The 23,454-nt window shown below is 43.6% G+C and overlaps 2 protein-coding genes across 2 annotated transcripts in view; one reads left to right on the top strand and one right to left on the bottom strand.

Annotated features, from left to right (window-relative positions):
• polr3a (polymerase (RNA) III (DNA directed) polypeptide A) overlaps window positions 1-11,033 on the top strand; it is a 56,603-nt gene extending 45,570 nt beyond the window's left edge. Inside the window, exons 25-30 of the mRNA XM_084189067.1 lie at window positions 2,005-2,097; window positions 4,842-5,006; window positions 6,980-7,144; window positions 7,549-7,680; window positions 9,862-9,994; window positions 10,261-11,033. Of these exons, the coding sequence (XP_084045193.1) occupies window positions 2,005-2,097; window positions 4,842-5,006; window positions 6,980-7,144; window positions 7,549-7,680; window positions 9,862-9,994; window positions 10,261-10,409 (837 nt within the window). The 3' untranslated portion in view covers window positions 10,410-11,033. The remainder of the gene's footprint in view (window positions 1-2,004; window positions 2,098-4,841; window positions 5,007-6,979; window positions 7,145-7,548; window positions 7,681-9,861; window positions 9,995-10,260) is intronic.
• A 5,432-nt stretch (window positions 11,034-16,465) lies between these two features.
• Window positions 16,466-23,178, bottom strand: LOC311111084 (pyroglutamylated RF-amide peptide receptor-like; the record flags this gene model as incomplete). The annotated part of the gene is made up of 6 exons (XM_084189082.1): window positions 16,466-16,872; window positions 19,178-19,275; window positions 20,174-20,409; window positions 20,787-20,848; window positions 21,638-21,796; window positions 22,821-23,178. 6 exons carry the CDS (start codon window positions 23,176-23,178, stop codon window positions 16,466-16,468), a joined length of 1,320 nt encoding a protein of 439 aa, XP_084045208.1.
• Between the last annotated feature and the right edge of the window lie 276 nt (window positions 23,179-23,454).

Below are 23,454 nucleotides of genomic sequence, written 5' to 3'. Positions count from 1 at the left end.
ACCTGTTTGAACTTGTTATCAGTATAAAAGACACCTGTCCACAACCTCAAACAGTCACACTCCAAACTGCACTATGGCCAAGACCAAAGAGCTCTCAAAGGACACCAGAAACAAAATTGTAGACCTGCACCAGGCTGGGAAGACTGAATCTGCAATAGGTAAGCAGCTTGGTTTGAAGAAATCAACTGTGGGAGCAATTATTAGGAAATGGAAGACATAAAAGACCACTGATAATCTCCCTCGATCTGGGGCTCCACGCAAGATTTCACCCCGTGGGGTCAAAATGATCACAAGAACGGTGAGCAAAAATCCCAGAACCACACGGGGGGACCTAGTGAATGACCTGCAGAGAGCTGGGACCAAAGTAACAAAGCCTACCATCAGTAACACACTACGCCGCCAGGGACTCAAATCCTGCAGTGCCAGACGTGTCCCCCTGCTTAAGCCAGTACATGTCCAGGCCTGTCTGAAGTTTGCTAGAGTGCATTTGGATGATCCAGAAGAGTATTGGGAGAATGTCATATGGTCAGGTTAAACCAAAATATAACTTTTTGGTAAAAACTCAACTCGTCGTGTTTGGAGGACAAAGAATGCTGAGTTGCATCCAAAGAACACCATACCTACTGTGAAGCATGGGGGTGGAAACATCATGCTTTGGGGCTGTTTTTCTGCAAAGGGACCAGGACGACTGATCCGTGTAAAGGAAAGAATGAATGGGGCCATTGAAGATGAAACGTGGCTGGGTCTTTCAGCATGACAATGATCCCAAACACACCGCCCGGGCAACGAAGGAGTGGCTTCGTAAGAAGCATTTCAAGGTCCTGGAGTGGCCTAGCCAGTCTCCAGATCTCAACCCCATAGAAAATCTTTGGAGGGAGTTGAAAGTCTGTGTTGCCCAGCGACAGCCCCAAAACATCACTGCTCTAGAGGAGATCTGCATGGAGGAATGGGCCAAAATACCAGCAACAGTGTGTGAAAACCTTGTGAAGACTTACAGAAAACGTTTGACCTGTGTCATTGCCAACAAAGGGTATATAACAAAGTATTGAGAAACTTTTGTTATTGACCAAATACTTATTTTCCACCATAATTTGCAAATAAATTCATTAAAAATCCTACAATGTGATTTTCTGGAGAAAAAAAATCTCATTTTGTCTGTCATAGTTGACGTGTACCTATGATGAAAATTACAGGCCTCTCTCATCTTTTTAAGTGGGAGAACTTGCACAATTGGTGGCTGACTAAATACTTTTTTCCCCACTGTAGCTACTATACAGGTAGCTAGCTATTCAACATGTATATAGCTACTCTACAGGTAGCTAGCTATTCAACATGTATATAGCTACTTTACAGGTAGCTAGCTATTCAACATGTATATAGCTACTCTACAGGTAGCTAGCTATTCAACATGTATATAGCTACTATACAGGTAGCTAGCTATTCAACATGTATATAGCTACTCTACAGGTAGCTAGCTATTCAACATGTATATAGCTACTCTACAGGTAGCTCTACAGGTAGCTAGCTATTGAACATGTATATAGCTACTGTACAGGTAGCTAACTATTCAACATGTATATAGCTACTATACAGGTAGCTAGCTATTCAACATGTATATAGCTACTGTACAGGTAGCTAGCTATTCAACATGTATATAGCTACTATACAGGTAGCTAGCTATTCAACATGTATATAGCTACTCTACAGGTAGCTAGCTATTCAACATGTATATAGCTACTATACAGGTAGCTAGCTATTCAACATGTATATAGCTACTCTACAGGTAGCTAGCTATTCAACATGTATATAGCTACTCTACAGGTAGCTAGCTATTCAACATGTATATAGCTACTCTACAGGTAGCTAGCTATTCAACATGTATATATGTATATTACTGTGTACTTGAAGATAAAATAACACCGTTCTGCCATTACAACAGCAAATCAATGTTTGCCGTTTTGACTTGTAAATGATTGAGTACATATCAGCCTCTCTCCCGGACAGATTTCAGAGTACATTGAAGAGGTGTTTCTGCCAGACGACTGTTTCATTCTGGTCAAGCTGTCACTGGAGAGGATCAGACTGCTACGACTAGAGGTACCAACATTGAAATACAGCCACTATTCTGTTCATTCTATTGATTATGCTATTCATTATATTTCTAAATGACTATTCTGTTCATTATATTTCTAAATGACTATTCTATTAATTATATTAATCTAATTATATTTCTATATGACTATTTTGTTCATTCTATTAACTATATTAATTATATTTCTAAATGACTATTCTGTTCATTATATTTCTAAATGACTATTCTGTTCATTATAATTCTAAATGACTATTCTATTCATTCTATTGACTACACTATATATACAAAAGTATGTGGACACCCCTTCAAATTAGTGGATTCGGCTATTTCAGCCACACCCGTTGCTGACAGGTGTATAAAATCGAGCACACCGCCATGCAATCTCCATAGACAAACATTGGCAGTAGAACGGCCTAACTAAAGAGGTCGGTGACTTTCAGCGTGGCACCGTCATAGGATGCCACCTTTCCAACAAGTCAGTTTGTCAAATTTCTGCCCTGCTAGAGCTGCCCCCGATCAACTGTAAGTGCTGTTATTGTGAAGAGGAAACGTCTAGAAGCTACAACGGCTCAGCCGCTACCAAGTTCCAATCTGCCTCTGGAAGCAACGTCAGCACAAGAACTGTTAGTCGGGAGCGTCATGAAATGGGTTTCCATGGCCGAGCAGCCGCACACAAGCCTAAGATCACCATGCGCAATGCCAAGCATCGGCTGGAGTGGTGTAAAGCTCTGGAGCAGTGGAAACATGCTTCACCATCTGGCAGTCCGACGGACAAATCTGGGTTTGGCGAATGCAAGGAGAACGCTACCTGCCCGAATGCATAGTGCCACCTGTAAAGTTTGGTGGAGGAGGAATAATGGTCTGGGGCTGTTTTTCATGGTTCGGGCTTGGCCACTTAGTTTCAGTGAAGGGAAACCTTAATGCTACAGCATACAATGACATTCTAGACGATTCTGTGCTTCCAACTTTGTGGCAACAGTTTGGGGAAGGCCCTTTCCTGTTTCAGCATGACAGTGCCAAAGTGCACAAAGCGAGGTCCATACAGAAATGGCAGGCAAGTTCTTGACTGGCCTGCACAGAGCCCTGATCTCAACCCCATTGAACACCTTTGGGATGAATTGGAACGCCGACTGCGAGCCAGGCCTAATCGCCCATTATCAGTGTCCAACCTCACTAATACTCTTGTGGCTGAATGGAAGCAAGTCCCCGCAGCAATGTTCCAACATCTAGTGGAAAGCCTTCCCAGAAGAGTGGAGGCTGTTATAGCAGCAAAGGGGGGACCAACTCCATATTAATGCCCATGATTTTGGAATGAGATGTTTGACGAGCAGGTGTCCACATACTTTTGATCATGTAGTGTATATTCATTCTAATTCTATGTGACTATTAATTCTATTGACTATATTCATTCTATTTCTATATAACAGTTCTATTCATTCTATTGACTATATTCATTGTATTTCTAAATAACAGTTCTATTCATTCTATTGACTATATTCATTCTATTTCTATGTGACTATTCTATCAGTTCTATTTGCATGAGTATGAACTACTGGGAGGGCTGAAAGGAAATTAACTGTTTTGGTTTCAGGACATCTGCCTTTGATCTTTATCAGGGGACATTTTAGAGGAAAAGGTTTCTTAGTCTTCTTCGTCCCAGGTGGACAAAAGGTTTCTTACTTAGTCCTCTTCGTCTTGAGATCACTCTGTATTTAATCACATCTTGTGCACTTGTCCCATGAGAACATTTTACATTTTAGTCATTTAGCAGACGCTCTTATCCAGAGCGACTTACAGTTAGTGAGTGCATACATTTTCATACTGGCCCCCCGTGGGAAACGAACCCACAACCCTGGCGTTGCAAACCTTCTCTTCCAGCTCAGTTTCAGCCACCACTGTCTGTCGCCGTGTAGTTTTTGGCCTGTCTTTATCAAGAAAAAAGTTGCTCTTGAGAATTTGAATATTTTAATGTGATTTATACTTTCTTGTTATAAGAATTGAGACCTCGATAAAGCTACTGTAAGATCAAAAACAGAAAGTTATAGTATTTATTTCCAACACATAGCTCTGGGTTTCAATGTGTTTTCAATCAATCAGATGTGTGGTCCTCTGTAGCTCAGCTGGTAGAGCACGGTGCTTGTAACGCCAAGGTAGTGGGTTCGATCCCCGGGACCACCCATACACACAAAAAAATGTATGCACGCATGACTGTAAGTCGCTTTGGATAAAAGCGTCTGCTAAATGGCATATTATGTATTTTATTAAGCCCTTTTTTCATCAGCAGTGTTGTGTTCTGTCTTTGAAAGACCAGGTTTAATATTGAAGTCTGTTTGGTTTAAACAGGTGTTTGAAAAGAGATTAAGCCATGTTTTTGGACTAAGAGATGGTCAGACTAACAGAGTCTTCCTTTGTCAGTTTAGACAGGTAGTCAGACAGACTAACAGTCTTCCTTTGTCAGTTTAGACAGGTAGTCAGACAGACAGTCTGCCTTTTTCACTTTAGACAGGTAGTCAGACAGACAGTCTGCCTTTGTCAGTTTAGACAGGTAGTCAGACAGACAGTCGGCCTTTGTCAGTTTAGACAGGTAGTCAGACAGTCGGCCTTTGTCAGTTTAGACAGGTAGTCAGACAGACAGTCTGCCTTTGATGTTTGACTGTTCAACTGTGTGTGCATGTCTCTCTCTCTCTCTCTCTCTCTCTCTTTATTTCTCTCTCTCTCTCTGTCTCTCTCTGCATCTCTGTCTCTCCAGGTGAATGCAGAGACGGTGCGCTACTCTATCTGCATGTCTAAGCTGAAAGTGAAGCCTGGAGACATAGCTGTGCATGGGGAGGCAGTGGTCTGTGTCTCGCCCAGGGAAAACAACAAGAGCTCCATGTACTACGTCCTCCAGTCTCTGAAGGATAACCTGCCCAAGGTAAGAATAATGTTGCGTCCCAAATGGCACCCTATTCAGCGCACTACTTTTGACTGGGGCTCTGGTAAAAAATGATTGAAGTATAGGGAATGGGGTGCCATTTTGGACTGCGTCCTCAGTCCCCACTGCTGCGCTAAAACATGTATATTATTGGTGGAAAAAACTTTAATCTTGTGTCAGTCCTCAGCCGGGTCTCAAAATGGATTATTTTAGTGGGTTGTTTCTTTCATGATATCAACAGGGGCATTATGCTTTGAAATGCATAGAATTCACCAGGGGGGTAATGCTGCTAAGCCTCTGTACAGTTCATTATAGTCTGTCCCCTCTCTCCTCCCCCCCTCTCTCTGTCCCCTCTCTCCGTCCCCTCTCTCCTCTCCTCCTCTCCCCTATACCCCTCTCTCTGTCCCTCTCTCCTCTCCTCCTCTCCCCTATACCCCTCTCTCTGTCCCCTCTCTCCTCTCCTCCTCTCCCCTCTCTCCTCTCCTCCTCTCCCCTCTCTCTGTCCCCTCTCTCCTCTCCTCCTCTCCCCTATACCCCTCTCTGTCCCCTCTCTCCTCTCCTCCTCTCCCCTATACCCCTCTCTCTGTCCCCTCTCTCCTCTGCTCCTCTCCCCTATACCCCTCTCTCTGTCCCCTCTCTCCTCTCCTCCTCTCCCCTATACCCCTCTCTCTCTCCCCTCTCTCCTCTCCTCCTCTCCCCTCTCTCTGTCCCCTCTCTCCTCTCCTCCTCTCCCCTCTCTCTGTCCCCTCTCTCCTCTCCTCCTCTCCCCTCTCTCTGTCCCCTCTCTCCTCTCCTCCTCTCTCCTCTCTCTGTCCCCTCTCTCCTCTCCCCTATACCCCTCTCTCTCTCCCCTCTCTCCTCTCCTCCTCTCCCCTATACCCCTCTCTCTCTCCCCTCTCTCCTCTCCTCCTCTCCCCTCTCTCTGTCCCCTCTCTCCTCTCCTCCTCTCCCCTCTCTCCTCTCCTCCTCTCCCCTATACCCCTCTCTCTGTCCCCTCTCTCCTCTCCTCCTCTCCCCTATACCCCTCTCTCTGTCCCCTCTCTCCTCTCCTCCTCTCCCCTATACCCCTCTCTCTGTCCCCTCTCTCCTCTCCTCCTCTCCCCTATACCCCTCTCTCTGTCCCCTCTCTCCTCTCCTCCTCTCCCCTATACCCCTCTCTCTGTCCCCTCTCTCTCCTCTCCTCCTCTCCCCTATACCCCTCTCTCTGTCCCCTCTCTCCTCTCCTCCTCTCCCCTATACCCCTCTCTCTGTCCCCCTCTCCTCTCCTCCTCTCCCCTATACCCCTCTCTCTGTCCCCTCTCTCCTCTCCTCCTCTCCCCTATACCCCTCTCTCTGTCCCCCTCTCCTCTCCTCCTCTCCCCTCTCCCCCTCTCTCTGTCCCCTCTCTCCTCTCCTCCTCTCCCCTCTCTCTGTCCCCTCTCTCCTCTCCTCCTCTCCCCTATACCCCTCTCTCTGTCCCCTCTCTCCTCCTCCTCTCCCCTCTCTCCTCTCCTCCTCTCCCCTATACCCCTCTCTCTGTCCCCTCTCTCCTCTCCTCCTCTCCCCTATACCCCTCTCTCTGTCCCCTCTCTCCTCTCCTCCTCTCCCCTCTCTCTGTCCCCTCTCTCCTCTCCTCCTCTCCTCCTTTCCCCTCTCTCCTCTCCTCCTCTCCTCCTCTCCCCTCTCTCTGTCCCCCTCTCCTCTCCTCCTCTCCCCTCTCTCTGTCCCCTCTCTCCTCTCCTCCTCTCCCCTATACCCCTCTCTCTGTCCCCTCTCTCCTCTCCTCCTCTCCCCTCTCTCTGTCCCCTCTCTCCTCTCCTCCTCTCCTCCTTTCCCCTCTCTCCTCTCCTCCTCTCCTCCTCTCCCCTCTCTCTGTCCCCCTCTCCTCTCCTCCTCTCCCCTCTCTCTGTCCCCTCTCTCCTCTCTTCCTCTCCCCTATACCCCTCTCTCTGTCCCCCTCCTCTCTCCTCTCCATGTCTCTGTGGTGTTACTAGGTGGTTGTACAGGGTATCCCTGAGGTCTCCAGAGCTGTCATTCACATCGACGAGCAGACCGGCAAGAACAAGTACAAGCTGCTGGTGGAGGGAGACAACCTGCGCAGCGTCATGGCAACCCACGGTGTCAACGGCAACAGGACCACCTCTAACAACACCTATGAGGTAACTGGTCTGTAGAAGCCCCTCCTGCCAAAACAAACGGCATCAAATTATCGTCCCATTGATTGGCCTGAACCAATTCACCCTATGACAACTGTTGTTGTAAAAGAGGGGCTTTGTTAATGAAATGAATGGATTGAATTCCCCACAATGCCTCTGTGCTGAGAGCCGACTGATAGTTCTGGAGGAGAGAACAATCTACTTTCCCGGCGGCGGGGATCCCGGTTTGATCCCAGCATGAGCCCTGTGCATTTCTGTTACCTCAACTGTCTGCCTGCTGCTCCCATTCTGTCATGTCATCATTCATACAAATAGGAGTTTGGAATTCCATTCTCCTTTTTTAAAAAAACATATCTAAAAAGAAGCAACTGGCGGGTGGATGAATTGTCTCTCTGTGTGTTTCCCAGGTTGAGAAGACGCTTGGCATCGAGGCGGCTAGGTCCACTATCATCAATGAGATACAGTACACCATGGTGAACCACGGCATGAGCATCGACAGGAGACACGTCATGCTCCTCGCAGACCTCATGTCCTATAAGGTTGGTGTTGGACAAGATGGATAATGTTTTATTCAAAGATTAATAATATTGAGTGAGTTTTACATTGTATTGTTTAGATGCATGCCTAGGGTTGCAAAATTCCTGGAACCTACAATAAATGTCCTGGTTTTCCCAAAATCCCGGTTAGAGGCTTGCCGGTATAGGGAGGAAATCCGGAATCATGCAACCAGGATTTCTGGAAAACCTGGGAATTTATTGAAAGTTCCCAGAATTTTGCAACCCTATGCATGCCTACTCTCAGCTAATGTCATATTTTACATACGTTTTCCACTGAAACATGTCAAATCATATAATATGAAAATAGAATATGCATTGGATATACAGTCCGGTCCAAAATGATTGGCAACCTTGATAATGATTAGCAGAAAATACTGTATAAAATAAACAATACAAATACTAAGCTATATTGTATGCTAAGAAAATGTGGAAATTATATTACACTGAACACAAATATGAACCCAATATACAACCATTTAAAAGATTTTGTAAGTAAATCAGTCAATTTAAATAAATAAATTAGACCCTGATCTATGGATTTCACATGTCTGGGAATACAGATACCTTAAAAAAAAAAAAGGTAGGGGTGTGGATCAGAAAACCAGTCAGTATCTGGTGTGACCACCATTTGCCTCATGCAGCAAGACACATCTCCTTCACATAGAGTTGATCAGACTGGTGATTGTGGCCTGTGGAATGTTGTCCCACTCTCCTTCAATGGCTGTGCGAAGTTGCTGGATATTGATGGGAACTGGAACACGCTGTCGTACACATTGATCCAGAGCATCCCAAACGTGCTCAATGGGTGACATGTCAGGTGAGTATGCAGGCCATGGAAGAACTGGGATATTTTCAGCTTCCAGGAATTGTGTACAGATCCTTGCAACATGGGGCCGTGCATTATCATGCTGAAACATGAGGTGATGGGGCGGATTAATGGCACAACAATGGACCTCAGGATCTCATCACGGTATCTCTGTGCATTCAAATTGCCATTGATAAAATGCATTTGTGTTCATTGTCCGTAGCTTATGCCTGCCCATACCATAACCCCACCGCCACCATGGGGCACTCTGTTCACATCGCTGACATCAGCAAACCGCTCACCTACACGACGCCATACACGCTGTCTGACATCTGCCTGGTACAGTTGAAACCGGGATTCATCCGTGAAGAGCACACTTCTCCAGCGTGCCAGTGGCCATCGAAGATGAGCACTTGCCCACTGAAGTCGGTTACGACGCCGAACTGCAGTCAGGTCAAGACCATGGTGAGGACGACGATCCCGCAGGTGAAGAAGCCAGATGTGGAGGTCCTGTGCTGGCGTGGTTACACGTGGTCTGCGGTTGTGAGGCCGGTTGGACGTACTGCCAAATTCTCTAAAACGATGTTGGTAAAGAAATGAACATTACATTTTATGGCAACAGGTCTGGTGGACATTCCTGCTGTCAGCATGCCAATTGCACACTCCCTCAAAACTTGAGACATCTGTAGCATTGTGTTGTGTGACAAAACATCACATTTTAGAGTGGACTTTTATTGTCCCCAGCACAAGGTGCCCCTGTGTAATAATCATGCTGTTTAATCAGCTTGATATGCCACACCTGTCAGGTGGATGGATTATCTTGGCAAAGGAGAAATACTCACTAACAGGAATGTAAACAAATTTGTGCACAATTTGATTTGAGAGAAATAAGCTTTTTGTGAGTATGGAACGTTTCTGGGATATTTTATTTCAGCTCATGAAACATGGGACCAACACTTTACATGTTGCGTTTATATTTTTGTTCAGTATATTTTTTATACAAATACAATTCCTCAGAGAAAGAGATTTTGTTTAACAAGTAATAAAACAAAATCTCTGTTTATGATAGGATACAATATGTGTAATAGAATATGTAATGGGTTTTAAGTAATAGGGTTATGCAATAGGATAATGTAATAAGATAATGTAATAGGGTTATGCAATATGATAATGTAATAAGATAATGTAATAGGGTTATGCAATAGGATAATGTAATAGGATAATGTAATAAGATAATGTAATAGGGTTAAGCAATATGATAATGTAATAGGATAATGTAATAAGATAATGTAATAGGATAATGTAATAGGGTTATGCAATAGGATAATGTAATAGGATAATGTATTTGCCCTCCATAGGGTGAGATCCTAGGCATCACCAGGTTTGGCCTGGCTAAGATGAAGGAGAGCGTCTTGATGCTGGCATCCTTTGAGAAAACTGCCGACCATCTCTTTGATGCTGCGTACTTTGGACAGAAGGACTCAGTCTGTGGTGAGTTTGAGGCTTCATCTGTTTATAGCAGAATAACAGAAATACAGCTACTTGATAACAAAGAATACACAGGCTTGTTCTCGTCTGTCTGTTCCTCGACTTCTCTCATTCATTGCACTCATCTGAAATAACTAACTAGCCACCTGTCAAGTGTTTTCAGATGAATGGGGAGGAGATGAAGAGAGGATGGGTTTCTAGCCGTTGAGAAAGAACTTCCTGACACGGCTGATTTGAGCTCAATCTCTCTCTGTCTCCTCTGGTTCCAGGTGTATCTGAATGCATCATCATGGGGATCCCCATGAACATCGGCACAGGACTGTTCAAGCTCTTACACAAGGCTGACAAGGACCCCACGCCACCCAGGAGACCCCTGCTCTTCGACTGCAGCGACTTCCACATCCCCTTGGTTACATAGCGGAACCCGGGACTCTGTCCTAGTAGAACCCAGGACTCTCTGTTCCACACCCCAACATCTAGTAATGTAATAGAATATGTTCCTTTAGCAGATGCTTTGGTCCAAAGGCACCTACGGTTACATAGTGGCACATGTACGTGATATGTGGCCCATGTGGGAATCAAACCCACAACCCTCACTGTACTGATCTGATCAAGGCACTCTCACCTCATTGGATATGCTGCTTTTGCTATTGATGATTGACAGTTGAAGTGGTGAGGAGGTGTGTGTGTGTGTGTGTGTGTGTGTGTGATGGAGCAAAGACAGCATGGGGGTACGTACACAAGGAGTGCCTTTAAAGTGAAGTTTTTGTTTTCTCTCCTTGGAAGCTTGATAACCTCTTCCTTTGGCTTTCTGTTTATTGTGTTATTTTATACCACTTATTCTAATTCACAGGACTACAGAGAGAAGTGCTGTCAAAACGTCTGGAAGACTGACGTTCACCTGTTGTTGGTTTATGTGTTTAGTCGTGGCCTCATGGACTTACTGTATTATGTTCCTCGTTGGTTTAGTATGCTGTAATGTTTTCCATGCTTTACCTTTCTGAATGTACAATAAAGTCTGCCTGTGGCTGGAAAGAGTGAAGCATTGAAGTCACTGATTTTTGATTATAAATGGTGTAATGTTGTTCACTGGCTGAAAGGAGCCTGTCCCCAGGTCTGTAAAGTATCTGATTTGATTATAAATGTTTTGATGATGTTCACTGGCTGAAAGGAGCCTGTTCCCAGGTCTGTAAAGTATCTGATTTGATTATAAATGGTTTGATGATGTTCACTGGCTGAAAGGAGCCTGTCCCCAGGTCTGTAAAGTATCTGATTTGATTATAAATGTTTTGATGATGTTCACTGGCTGAAAGGAGCCTGTTCCCAGGTCTGTAAAGTATCTGATTTGATTATAAATGGTTTGATGATGTTCACTGGCTGAAAGGAGCCTGTTCCCAGGTCTGTAAAGTATCTGATTTGATTATAAATGTTTTGATGATGTTCACTGGCTGAAAGGAGCCTGTTCCCAGGTCTGTAAAGTATCTGATTTGATTATAAATGGTTTGATGATGTTCACTGGCTGAAAGGAGCCTGTTCCCACGTGTGTAAAGTATGTGCTTGAGCCAACTCTTCTGACTGTCATTGCCATACAGCTTTGTCACGCCATACATGTTTGCTGTGACAATGAATGAACAACCTTGAGAGGAGATGGCTAAAGCCCAGAGCGATCTGGAGCCTGGTTAGATTGAACCCTATGTATACCATATGATGGCCTTGGATGCCCGGGCGTCACTCCTGCTGTTTCTTACGGTGAGGTGACTGGATGGTGACTGTTCTCTGAAACCTCAATCAAATTGGCTTTTTGTGTTTACTGCTGGCTTGGGGTTTTTCCTCAATGTTTAAAACATCCCTCTAATGTATGGATGGATGTCTTCAGGGTTTAGAACATCCCTCTAATGTATGGATGGATGTCTTCAGGGTTTAAAACATCCCTCTAATGTATGGATGGATGTCTTCAGGGTTTAAAACATCCCTCTAATGTATGGATGGATGTCTTCATGGTTTAAAACATCCCCTCTACTATAATGATGGATGTCTTCAGGGTTTAGAACATCCCTCTACTATATTGATGGATGTCTTCAGGGTTTAGAACATCCCTCTACTATATTGATGGATGTCTTCATGGTTTAAAACATCCCTCTACTATATTGATGGATGTCTTCATGGTTTATATGCGTTAATTCAAACCTCTTAAATGTAACTAAATGTAATCTACGTAATCCCCCAAAAGTTATGATTTATCATGAGAGGGCCATAAACAATAACTAGTAATGCTGCATACTCCAAGGAAGGTTAATCTCACCTTCCAGGTAAAAATCATAAGTAGCAGATGTGTAGTCACTTTTGAGGACACAAGCTCAAGTACACAGTAGAAATATGGAAATATGATGTATTTCTGATTCAACAAAACTGTATGAATCAGGCTTGAAATGAGTAATATTTTTCCTAAAAAGAGTATAATCAATTTATAAAACGACTAACTATAATATTTCACCGTCCTTATAACTGTAAAATACATATTTGTATATTTAGTGTTAAGAGAAAATGTGCATATTTTCTAAAGGTAGGAGGGACATCCCAGCATCAAGTGGTGTCAGATTTCACATCCTGCTTCACCAGGCAGAAGAGACATGCTCCTGTGTCCCTGAGAATCAGGGCTACCGTTTCAATCTACGGTGTCCACATATCAATTTATTTAAGCGAAACTGTTGGTCAGAACTGGTACCAGAACCACGCAGAACCCAAAACAGGGTACTTCACATCCTATTAAAAATAATTTGGAAGTGCTTAAGATACTGTTCAATCTCTTTAACAGAGAATATATGAAGAAATCGGTTTCAGATATGATATGACTTGTAAGAGTGCAGAAATGTCACAGTGACTTGAGGCTTGGAGTTCCACCAAAACAATATGGAAATGGAGAACTGACAGTGCCTCTCTTGTAGATAAGAGCATTTCAAACATTTTAGTAGACGCTCTTATCCAGAGCAACTTACAGTTAGTGAGTGCCTACATTATTTTTCATACTGGCCCCCACGTGGGAATCGAACCCACAACCCTGGCGTTGCAAACGCCATGCTCTACCAACTGAGCTACATCCCTGCCGGCCAATCCCTCCCCTACCCTGGGCCAATTGTGCGCCGCCCCATGGGTCTCCCGGTCGCGGCAGGCTACGACAGAGCCTGGATTCGAACCAGGATCTCTAGCGGCCTTAGACCACTGCGCCACTCGGGAGGTTAAACAACTGGGATGGGAGTACTGAGAGCCTAATGGCTTCAACAGCAGGTAGGCGTTTAAGCCTTAGCTAGTAATTAGCTAGTAATTAGCAGGACTAATGATGTCAATAGGCCATAGGGCTCTGGGCAAAAGCAGTGCACTACAGGGTGACATTGGGGATGCAAGCAGTGCACTACAGGGTGACATTGGGGATGCAAGCAGTGCACTACAGGGTGACATTGGGGATGAAAGCAGTGCACTACAGGGTGACATTGGGGATGAAAGCAGTGCACTACAGGGTGACATTGGGGATGAAAGCAGTGCACTACAGGGTGACATTGGGGATGAAAGCAGTGCACTACAGGGTGACATTGGGGATGAAAGCAGTGCACTACAGGGTGACATTGGGGATGAAAGCAGTGCACTACAGGGTGACATTGGGGATGAAAGCAGTGCACTACAGGGTGACATTGGGGATGAAAGCAGTGCACTACAGGGTGACATTGGGGATGAAAGCAGTGCACTACAGGGTGACATTGGGGATGCAAGCAGTGCACTACAGGGTGACATTGGGGATGCAAGCAGTGCACTACAGGGTGACATTGGGGATGAAAGCAGTGCACTACAGGGTGACATTGGGGATGCAAGCAGTGCACTACAGGGTGACATTGGGGATGAAAGCAGTGCACTACAGGGTGACATTGGGGATGAAAGCAGTGCACTACAGGGTGACATTGGGGATGAAAGCAGTGCACTACAGGGTGACATTGGGGATGAAAGCAGTGCACTACAGGGTGACATTGGGGATGAAAGCAGTGCACTACAGGGTGACATTGGGGATGAAAGCAGTGCACTACAGGGTGACATTGGGGATGCAGTCACTGTTCTTCACCTGTTTTTTCACCGTTATGATGTGAACCGTAAAGCTGGATGTTACTGCTTTGTGGTTGATTTGGATCCATTAAATTTAAATAATGACGACGAACAAGAATAAAATAAAAAAAACCATGTTCTTTGTTTTTTTATCCAAATTTGCAACATCAACATAATCTGACACATACAAACAGACACACGATAGGGGCCCATCAATCAATCACATTATTTTATAAAGCGTCTTTTTTACATCAGCAGTTGTCACAAAGTGCTTATACAGATACCCAGCCTAAAACCCCAGAGACCAAGCAAACTCAAGTTCAACGTTTAACTTATGGTACAATACTGAAATATACTGTTGATGGCACATATACAGAAGCTTGTACTAAACGTATTTGACTCTTTAACAAAATCCTATAGAAACATGTTTTTACAAATGTTCACTGATTTAAAGTTTTAGCCTGAGTGCCGGTCTGCTTGTGCTGTCATGTCAACTCCTTGTCACTCATAGTCATGTCTGGCTTTAAAATTAGCAATGGAGTTGTGGCTAAAGCGCAAATAGATCTGGGACCAGGTTAATAACGTTTAGCTCTTTCAGTTAAATAAAAACGATATTCATTCATTAGCCTCTTATAATATAGATATCTCCACCATCTCCAGACAGTAGTGATTGCTACTGAGTATTCCACCTCCAAGACCTCTATCGAGTCTATTGTTTTGTCTGTTTGTGTAATTATCTGTAGTGAATTGAATGTGCCTGGCTTTCTCAGAATGCCGAAACAGGTAATACTGAATAAATTCACCTCTGTCTCCTATTTCAGAGCTTGCATTTGGATCATTCTGAGGTGACCCTGTACTAGTTCATATTCAAAACCTGTATTAATCACGTCTTCACAATCTGTAGTTCTCTGAGGTGCCTGCAGTGCTTGCCGTCATTTACAGACAGTAGTTTGTGAAAGTACAAAATGTGCTTTTTTATAAGTAATGTATGTTAATGGCCTAGCTCTCACCACTGAATGGACAGTTGAGCAGTAGGTTTACCACCAGCGCTGTGGTCTACCATCTCCTAAACAACAGCTGCCCGCTTGCTGAGGTGTTCTCTTCCTGTCAATAATAATACAGATTTCATTTGCAGAGCACATTTCTCAATGCACATAAATTAGAACGCAAAAAAACAAAAACAATCACAATACGTCAACACATTACCTGCTAATGTTGAAGATGGACTTTAAGCAGAGTAAAAACCATCAAAACATGAAAAGCTTGAATAGGTGTTTAGTTGTGTTCTAAGTGAGGAGATTAAAGCTGCCTCCTTGACACGTACAGGTGGGGGTGTTGCAGAGCCACGTGAGAAGGCACTGTCACCCCATGCTGGGCAGGGTTGTGGCTGGTTTTACCGGGGCAGTTTTAGTCTGACGATTGTAGGGTAATTGCTGGGGAATAGTTCTCCAGAAGTTGGCATATGTATGTGTACACTCAGAAAAAACAGTACAGTGTTGTTCCCTGGTGTACAAAAAGATTAACATTTTTAGAATTGTTTGTTTCAATATGTGTTTTTGCATGTACAAAGATAAATAACTTCTTTTTTTTTACTAATCCAATCTGTTAGTAGTTGGATTTATTGCACCCGTTACTGAGATGGCTGTTCCAGTTTAGATAGTTAAGGGAGTCTCATTTATCAATACCTTAGCAGTCATTCTAAATGCCGGTTGCGGGTGATTAAAAGTTCACATTTTTGTATATCCTAACTCTGGCTGGATTCCAATAGGAATTCCATATCACTTTGCAAGCCAGCATAACGTGCCTTGCCCAATGTGGCCCGCAAACCAGCAGTTTCAGACCAGTCTGAGTACCAGGCAATGACATGGGAGTACAGGGATTGGATGAGCTAAAGAGACTGGAACTCAGGCTAGTTTCAGACCACCGTGTTGGGGTAAAAACTACGCCGTTGAAGTATGGCCTTATGATATATGTTATGTATTATCATAAATAGTTTCATTTCAATTATAAAATATTAACTTAGGCACTCACTTGATGAAGGCTACAGGACTGAAAGCCATTGAACGCAACAACCATGTCTCTGTCACTAGCAAACACAGTCATGGGTTGTGATGGTAACTCTAAAATTCATTTGAAAGGCACCCTGGGAAATATGCCTTGCACCCTACAGTGTTAAAACATCACCGGAAAAAATGTTTTAGAGGTACATTTTTGCCACTGAAAGGAACAGACTGCTTTGTCAATGTGGTGGTACCCTAAATAGGCTAATTTGTACCTTTTCCAAAGGTACGCTTTTGTGCCTGTACTAATTTGTCCCCTAAGGTACACTATTGGATAAATGAGGTGAAAATGAGACTGGAGTGTCTTTAAAAGTCTGTAATGAGACTATTTCAACAGATCGATGCTGCTCGCCGGTAGCTCAGAGTTCACCGTCATCTTCTCCCCTGTTAAGGCTGAGGAGGTGTCTCCATGAGAGGAGACGGACGGACCGTTCTCCATCACACCCTGCTCCAAGCCTCCATTGGCCCCGCCACCAGTCTCTGAGAAGGCCTCCCTCTTCAGTGGTCTAATAAAGCGTACCGTGGGGTTGTTGGGCTCCTCCACAGCGCCGCCCCGGTGGTTGGAGGGCTTCCTGAGGCAGCGGGACAGGGTGGCCACGCAGCTCTTCTTGAAGTTCTCGTTCATGAAGGCATAGATGATGGGGTTGTTAAAGGAGTTGGAGAAGCCGATGGCCTGGACGACGGCGACGATCATGTTCATCGTCACCTCGTCAGAGTTCTTCTCTAGGTCGTCTAGATGTGAACAAAAAGGAAGGTCTTTTAGGAATTATTTAGCTGTATTTGGAGAATATTAGTAGCTTGGTTTCCATCCAATTTGCGACAGATTTTCATTTGAATCTAAAATCTAAAATCTCCATAAAACAATATTCCATTTTCAATTTGCGACAGATTTTCATTTGAATCTAAAATCTAAAATCTCCATAAAACAATATTCAATTTTCCCACCAGAGATGTTTCCATCAAACAGATGTTTTGTATTATTATTATTTCAAATTAACAAAATCAATTTATAACATTTTTGACATGCGTTTTTCTGGATTTTTTTGTTGTTATTCTGTCTTTCACTGTTCAAATAAACCTACCATTAAAATTATAGACTGATCATTTCTTTGTCAGTGGGCAAACGTACAAAATCAGCAGGGGATCAAATACTTTTTTCCCTCACTGTACCGAATGGAAAAATACAAGTTAAATGGGTTTCCATCGCATTTTCGTTATATAGCAAATGTGCCCATTCTGGTCTTGGCACATGCGATGTAGCCAACAGCTCATAGATACAGTGTGGGTAGGCTACCTACAGTGGCTTGCGAAAGTATTCACCCCCCTTGGCATTTTTCCGATTTTGTTGCCTTACAACCTGGAATTAAAATTGATTTTTGGGGGGTTTGTATCATTTGATTTACACAACATGCCTACCACTTTGAAGATGCAAAATATTTTTTGGGGTGAAACAAACAAGACAAAAAAACAGAGCTTGAGCGTGCATAACTTGTCCCCCCAAAAAAACTCAATTTTAGTCTCATCTGACCAGAGTACCTTCTTCCATATGTTTGTCTCCCACATGGCTTTTGGAGAACACCAAACGTGTTTGTTAATTTCTTTCTTTAAGCAATGGCTTTTTTCTGGCCACTCTTCCGTAAAGTCCAGCTCTGTGGAGTGTACGGCTTAAAGTGGTCCTATGGACAGATACTCCAATCTCCGCTGTGGAGCTTTGCAGCTCCTTCAGGGTTATCTTTGGTCTCTTTGTTGCCTAATTAATGCCCTCCTTGCCTGGTCTGTGAGTTTTGGTGGGCGGCCCTCTCTTGGCAGGTTTGTTGTGGTGCCATATTCTTTCCATTTTTTAATGGTGCTCCGTGGGATGTTCAAAGTTTCTGATATTTTTTTATAACCCAACCCTGATCTGTACTTCACCACAACTTTGTCCCTGACCTGTTTGAAGAGCTCCTTAGTCTTCATGGTGCCGCTTGCTTGGTGGTGCCCCTTGCTTAGTGGTGTATATATACTGAGATCATGTGACAGATCATGTGACACTTAGATTGCACACAGGTGGACTTTATTTAACTAATTATGTGACTTCTGAAGGTAATTGGTTGCACCAGATCTTATTTAGGGGCTTCATAGCAAAGGGGGTGAATACATATGCACGCACCACTTTTCTGTTATTTATTTCTTATAATTTTTTGAAACAAGTTATTTTTTTCATTTCACTTCACCAATTTGGACTATTTTGTGTATGTCCATTACATGAACTCCAAATAAAAATGAATTTAAATGACAGGTTGTATTGCAACAAAATAGGAAAAACACCAAGGGGGATGAATACTTTTGCAAGGCACTGTACATTATGAGATTATTGTGGATAAGAGCGATATTATTTGTATTTGTCAAATGGCAGCCAAGCATCAATCATCATGTCACCAGAATAGGACCCTCCGATATTTATTGGAAAGGAACATCAAGCTCATCAACTTGGACTTTCACCACCCTGTGAAGTTCATCATAACATATTTTCATCTGTAGCCTAATAAACTGCATGCTTTCCTGAGTCGTAGTGGGAGGACCACACAACATGTCATCGTATGACTCCAAGTTTACTTCGATATGATGGTTATTATATCAATATTCGCGCATAAAGGCATTTCCACCGCCATTTCTTGCATAATTCATTTTACAGACACAAAAAGATTGGACCATGTCGAATGAACAAATTGTCTGTCAGCCTAAAATTGTACCGACGTTTCATGTTTCCGTCAGACCGTTCGTGACTTTTTTCATGCCGTTCGTGACTTTTTTTCATGGGTCAGGTAATTCATCCGCATGAAATGGTTTGATAGAAACGTGGTTAGTGAGAGGGAGAAGAAAAAAAACATGCTGAACCGAAAGATTTACACCTGCCTCTACGAGTTACAGTTAACCATGAATATAAAGGTTAACATATGTGATGGGGATAGTTTATGCTATATGTGCTATAGCCTATTTCAGCCTGTTAGTCCTAGCCCCACTATCATTATTGTAGTGTAATAGAGCATATACTTACTGTACTCAAACAGCATGTGAACGGTATGAAATGGAGCCCAACAGACTGTGAACAGCAGAACAATGGTTATCATCATTTTTACAGCTCGCTTCTTCTTCCTGTGAAAATCAATAAAGCATGTTCTAACTTCCTCACGCTGATACCCTCTCTTTTTATTTCTCCCATACTGAGAGACATGCAGGTGTCATCATGCACAATGCATTTCAACACAATAAACAGGTATTTTCGAACAGCTCTGTGTTCCTGAGACTGCGGTTCGATCCCCAGGTGCCCTCCACTTTCAACTCTTTATATCCTGTTCTTCTCAACCAATCAATAAAATTGATTTTATAAAGCCCTTTTTACATCAGCAGTTCTCAACAAGCTTTACAGATAACCAGCCCAAAACCCCAAAGAGCAAGCAATGCACAGGCAGAAGCACAGTGGCTAGGAAAAACACCTTAGAAGGTAAGAATGTAGGAAGAAACCTAGAGAGGAACCAGGCTCTGAGGGGTGGCCAGTCCTCTTCTGGCTCATCTCTCCCCTCTCTCATTCTAGAGAGGACCAGGCTCTGAGGGGTGGCCAGTCCTCTCCTGGCTCATCTCTCCCCTCTCTCATTCTAGAGAGGAACCAGGCTCTGAGCGGTGACCAGTCCTCTCCTGGCTCATCTATCCCCTCTCTCATTCTAGAGAGGAACCAGGCTCTGAGGGGTGACCAGTCCTCTCCTGGCTCATCTCTCCCCTCTCTCATTCTAGAGAGGAACCAGGCTCTGAGGGGTGACCAGTCCTCTCCTGGCTGTTCTCTCCCCTCTCTCATTCTAGAGAGGAACCAGGTTCTGAGGGGTGACCAGTCCTCTCCTGGCTGTTCTCTCCCCTCTCTCATTCTAGAGAGGAACCAGGCTCTGAGGGGTGACCAGTCCTCTCCTGGCTCATCTCTCCCCTCTTTCATTCTTCCCTATATCTATCACAATAAAAAACAATGAAAGACGTCTGTGTCTATACACAGTACATGCAGTACCTGGATATTTTGTTGACCTCTCTGTGGTTCATGGTGCTCAGGACAGAGGAGTCCCCCACCCTCTTCCTGATCCACAGCTCTATCCCTATCCGTGTGTAGAGAAACAACATGGCTGCCATGGGCATCAGGAACAGAGCTACCATGATAAAGGTGGTGTACACCTGCCTGTGGGTCAGGGAAAGCCAACGTTCCTGACAACACACGTGGTGGTGGTCGTACAGGAAGTCATACTTCACCTGGGAACGGAGGGGGGAAACACATCAATTCATCATTCAAATCAAAGCTTTTGGTTTTCTGGAGTGATTCTGAAAGTGATCGATTTGGTTAGGTTAGGTTAGGTTAGGTTAGGTCAGGTCAGGTCAGGTCAGGTCTGGTCTGGTCTGGTTAGGTCTGGTTAAGTCTGGTTAGGTTTGGTTAGGTTAGGTTTGGTTTGGTTTGGTTAGGTTTGGTTAGGTTAGGTTAGGTTAGGTTAGGTTAGGTCAGGTCAGGTTAGGTTAGGTTAGGTTAGGTTAGGTTAGGTTAGGTTAGGTTCTTAGGTGCCGTGATGTTTACTGTAAACTTTTTGGATTTGATTTGAAGCTACAGTAGTTGTGATGGGAGGGGCTTGTCATACCTCTAGCTGCTGTACAAACAGCATTGGGGATCCCACAACCACTGATGCACTCCATACAAGTCCTACACAAAGAAGACATGATCAATACAAAATACTTCTTTACGATACCACAAGTAATAAATCATGTACTGTACGCATATGAAGAGTTTATTTCCAAAACGCTATATCCACCAATTTTTCACATTTGTGTTTTTTTTTTCATCAGAAATGATTGCTTATGGGTACCTTCATGTGTATAAAATATGACTGTTCTAGTACGCTCAACTGAAAGGATGCAGTTCGTTTACAGTATCCTAAACTGAACTAATAGTATGTAGTATATACTCATTAAGTATGTAGTATACAGTATGTTAGTGTGGGTATTTGAACACAGCTCTAGTGATAGATAACTAATACATGTCTGTCATTTAACAACCCCATGCCATGATTAGGTAGTGAATAAACACAATCTATTTCAGAAGTTTTTTTTTTTAACAAAAAAAAGCTAATTTACCAACATTTCTGAAAGTTGATATACAGTGCCTATAGCAAGTCTGCATTAAGCTCTGAGGCACTGACCCCCCCCCCAAAAAAAAGGGGGGGGGGGGGGGGGGGGGGGAAAGGGGTGCATTTAAATAAGGATTTGTTTTCATCACTTATCTACACAGCATACTCCAAAATTTAACCATAACTGAAGAACTCTCATTGGCTACTGTCTTCTCACAATGTCTGTACCTAGTGACCTTTAGTCATCTCCTTTCTCTTCTTCTCCTCTCTCCTCTCTCATTTCTCCTCTTCCCCACTCTCCCTTCTCTGCCGTACACCATTAACACAAAAGCATAAAAAAAGAGTGTTTATTTTTGAAAGCATACCTAGCATCTTGTATGCTCTTTTCGGCGTGTATTGCCTCCTCATTTTCAAGGGGTAGACAATGCCCTGGTAGCGCTCTACGGCGATGCAGGTCATTGTGAGAATCCCTGTGACGATGGCCGTGGTCTGGACAAAAGGAATCGTCTTGCAGACGAGAACACCTAGGAGGAGAAAGGGGTTAGAAGTGTCACTCAAAAACACACTCTGCAGAGATCAAGCAGAAGCTTCTCCAAAAGTATTTCTCTCATTGGCTGCGTTTACACAGCCCAAATTCGGGATCTTTTTTTCACTAATTGGTCTTTTGACCAATCAGATCACCAATTCAAACGAAAATAGGCTATTTTGTGACAATTCACAGTATAAGCTATATCACAAAACGAATGTGATATTGCTTGCTCTAAATATTGTGTTTAATATTCAAAAAGGGGAAATAACTCTCAAGCCACCTATAAACCCTAATGCTAAGGGCTGTCCGGCAACGCAGAACATGGTTTAAAAACGGTTTACTTAGACTACAACTATGGAAATAAAATAGTCTATAAGGTAATGCTCTGTAGTCTATTACTTCCTCCGTTGGATGGTTTTTAATGTCAACATGGGCGGCAGGTAGCTTAGTGGTTAAGAGCGTTGTACCAGGAACCGAAAGGTCGCTGGTTCTAATCCCCGAGCCGACTAGGTGAAAAATCTGTCGATGTGCCCTTGAACAAGGCACTTAACCCTAACTGCGTCTGGATAAGAGCGTCTGCTAAATGACTAAAAAAAAACTTTAAAAAAAACATTTTGAGTGACGCCCATCAATTCATTCAACTGTAGAAGGCACCAGAAGGCAATAAACTGAGATTCTCTTGAAATTATAAAAGGTGCTCTGCAAACACAACCCATTCATTAACCAACGAGTGTCAAGGCTCAGAATAGAATAGAATGTTCTTAAACTACTACCAGGTTGAATGTGTATCCATATTATTTTAAGAAGAAAAAAAACGATTATATATAGGCTTCTAAAGTTTATTCAAACTATCAATGTCAGCAGGCACCCACTGCACAGACGTCAATTCAACGTCTATTCCACGTTGGTTCAACGTTATTTCGTCGAAATGACGTGGAAACAAATGTGGATTCAACCAGTAGGCATGCAGTGCAGCGCAGACAGGTGTTTTGATGGAATCGTGGAACATAGGAACTCACCTCCGAGCCATTCCGAGGAGATGTTCTGCAACAAGGTGAACGGGATGCAGAAGAATGTGATAAGAAGGTCGCTCACCGCCAGAGAACAGATGAAAATATTAGTAGCGGTCTGCATTGCTCTTTTAAGCACCACTATGTAGACAACCAAGCTGTTCCCAACCAGAGCCAGGGCGAAAATGGTAGCGTACATAATCACGAAAGTTGTCTTCGCGCCCAACGGCAGCTCAGGGACGTAGACAAGCGGCTGTATGTTGTAAGACTCGATGAACTCTTGTCGCGTTAAGTTGTAATATTGTAGCATCTCTTGCAGAACCTCGGGCGTTATTTTCGTGGACCCCATTTCTGTTGCCGTTATCATTTTATAGGAGTTGATTTAAATTATCACAGTCCAGTAGGACAGCCACTACAGATGTATTTCCCCGCCCGACAATTGTGTTTTATTCACGCGTGGCTGATTAGGCTATTCCAAGCAGTGCGCACTGTGCGCTCCTCCAAAAAAAAAAAAACATTTCCACTGTGCATTTCTCCCGTGTTCAGAGTCAAGAGGAGAGTGTCTGAGTGACTCCTTCTGGCCTATACTGCATGTTGTTAGTCTGCTGTTATTGCTGTAGGCTAATAACCTCTGTCCGTCAAG

The sequence above is a fragment of the Coregonus lavaretus genome, assembly GCF_964263955.1.
Source record: "Coregonus lavaretus genome assembly, contig: SUPER_36_unloc_1, whole genome shotgun sequence".
In the NCBI taxonomy this organism is placed as follows: Eukaryota; Metazoa; Chordata; class Actinopteri; order Salmoniformes; family Salmonidae; genus Coregonus; species Coregonus lavaretus.
The sequence above is the reverse complement of the archived record's forward strand: the minus strand, read 5'-3'. Positions and strand labels throughout refer to the sequence as shown.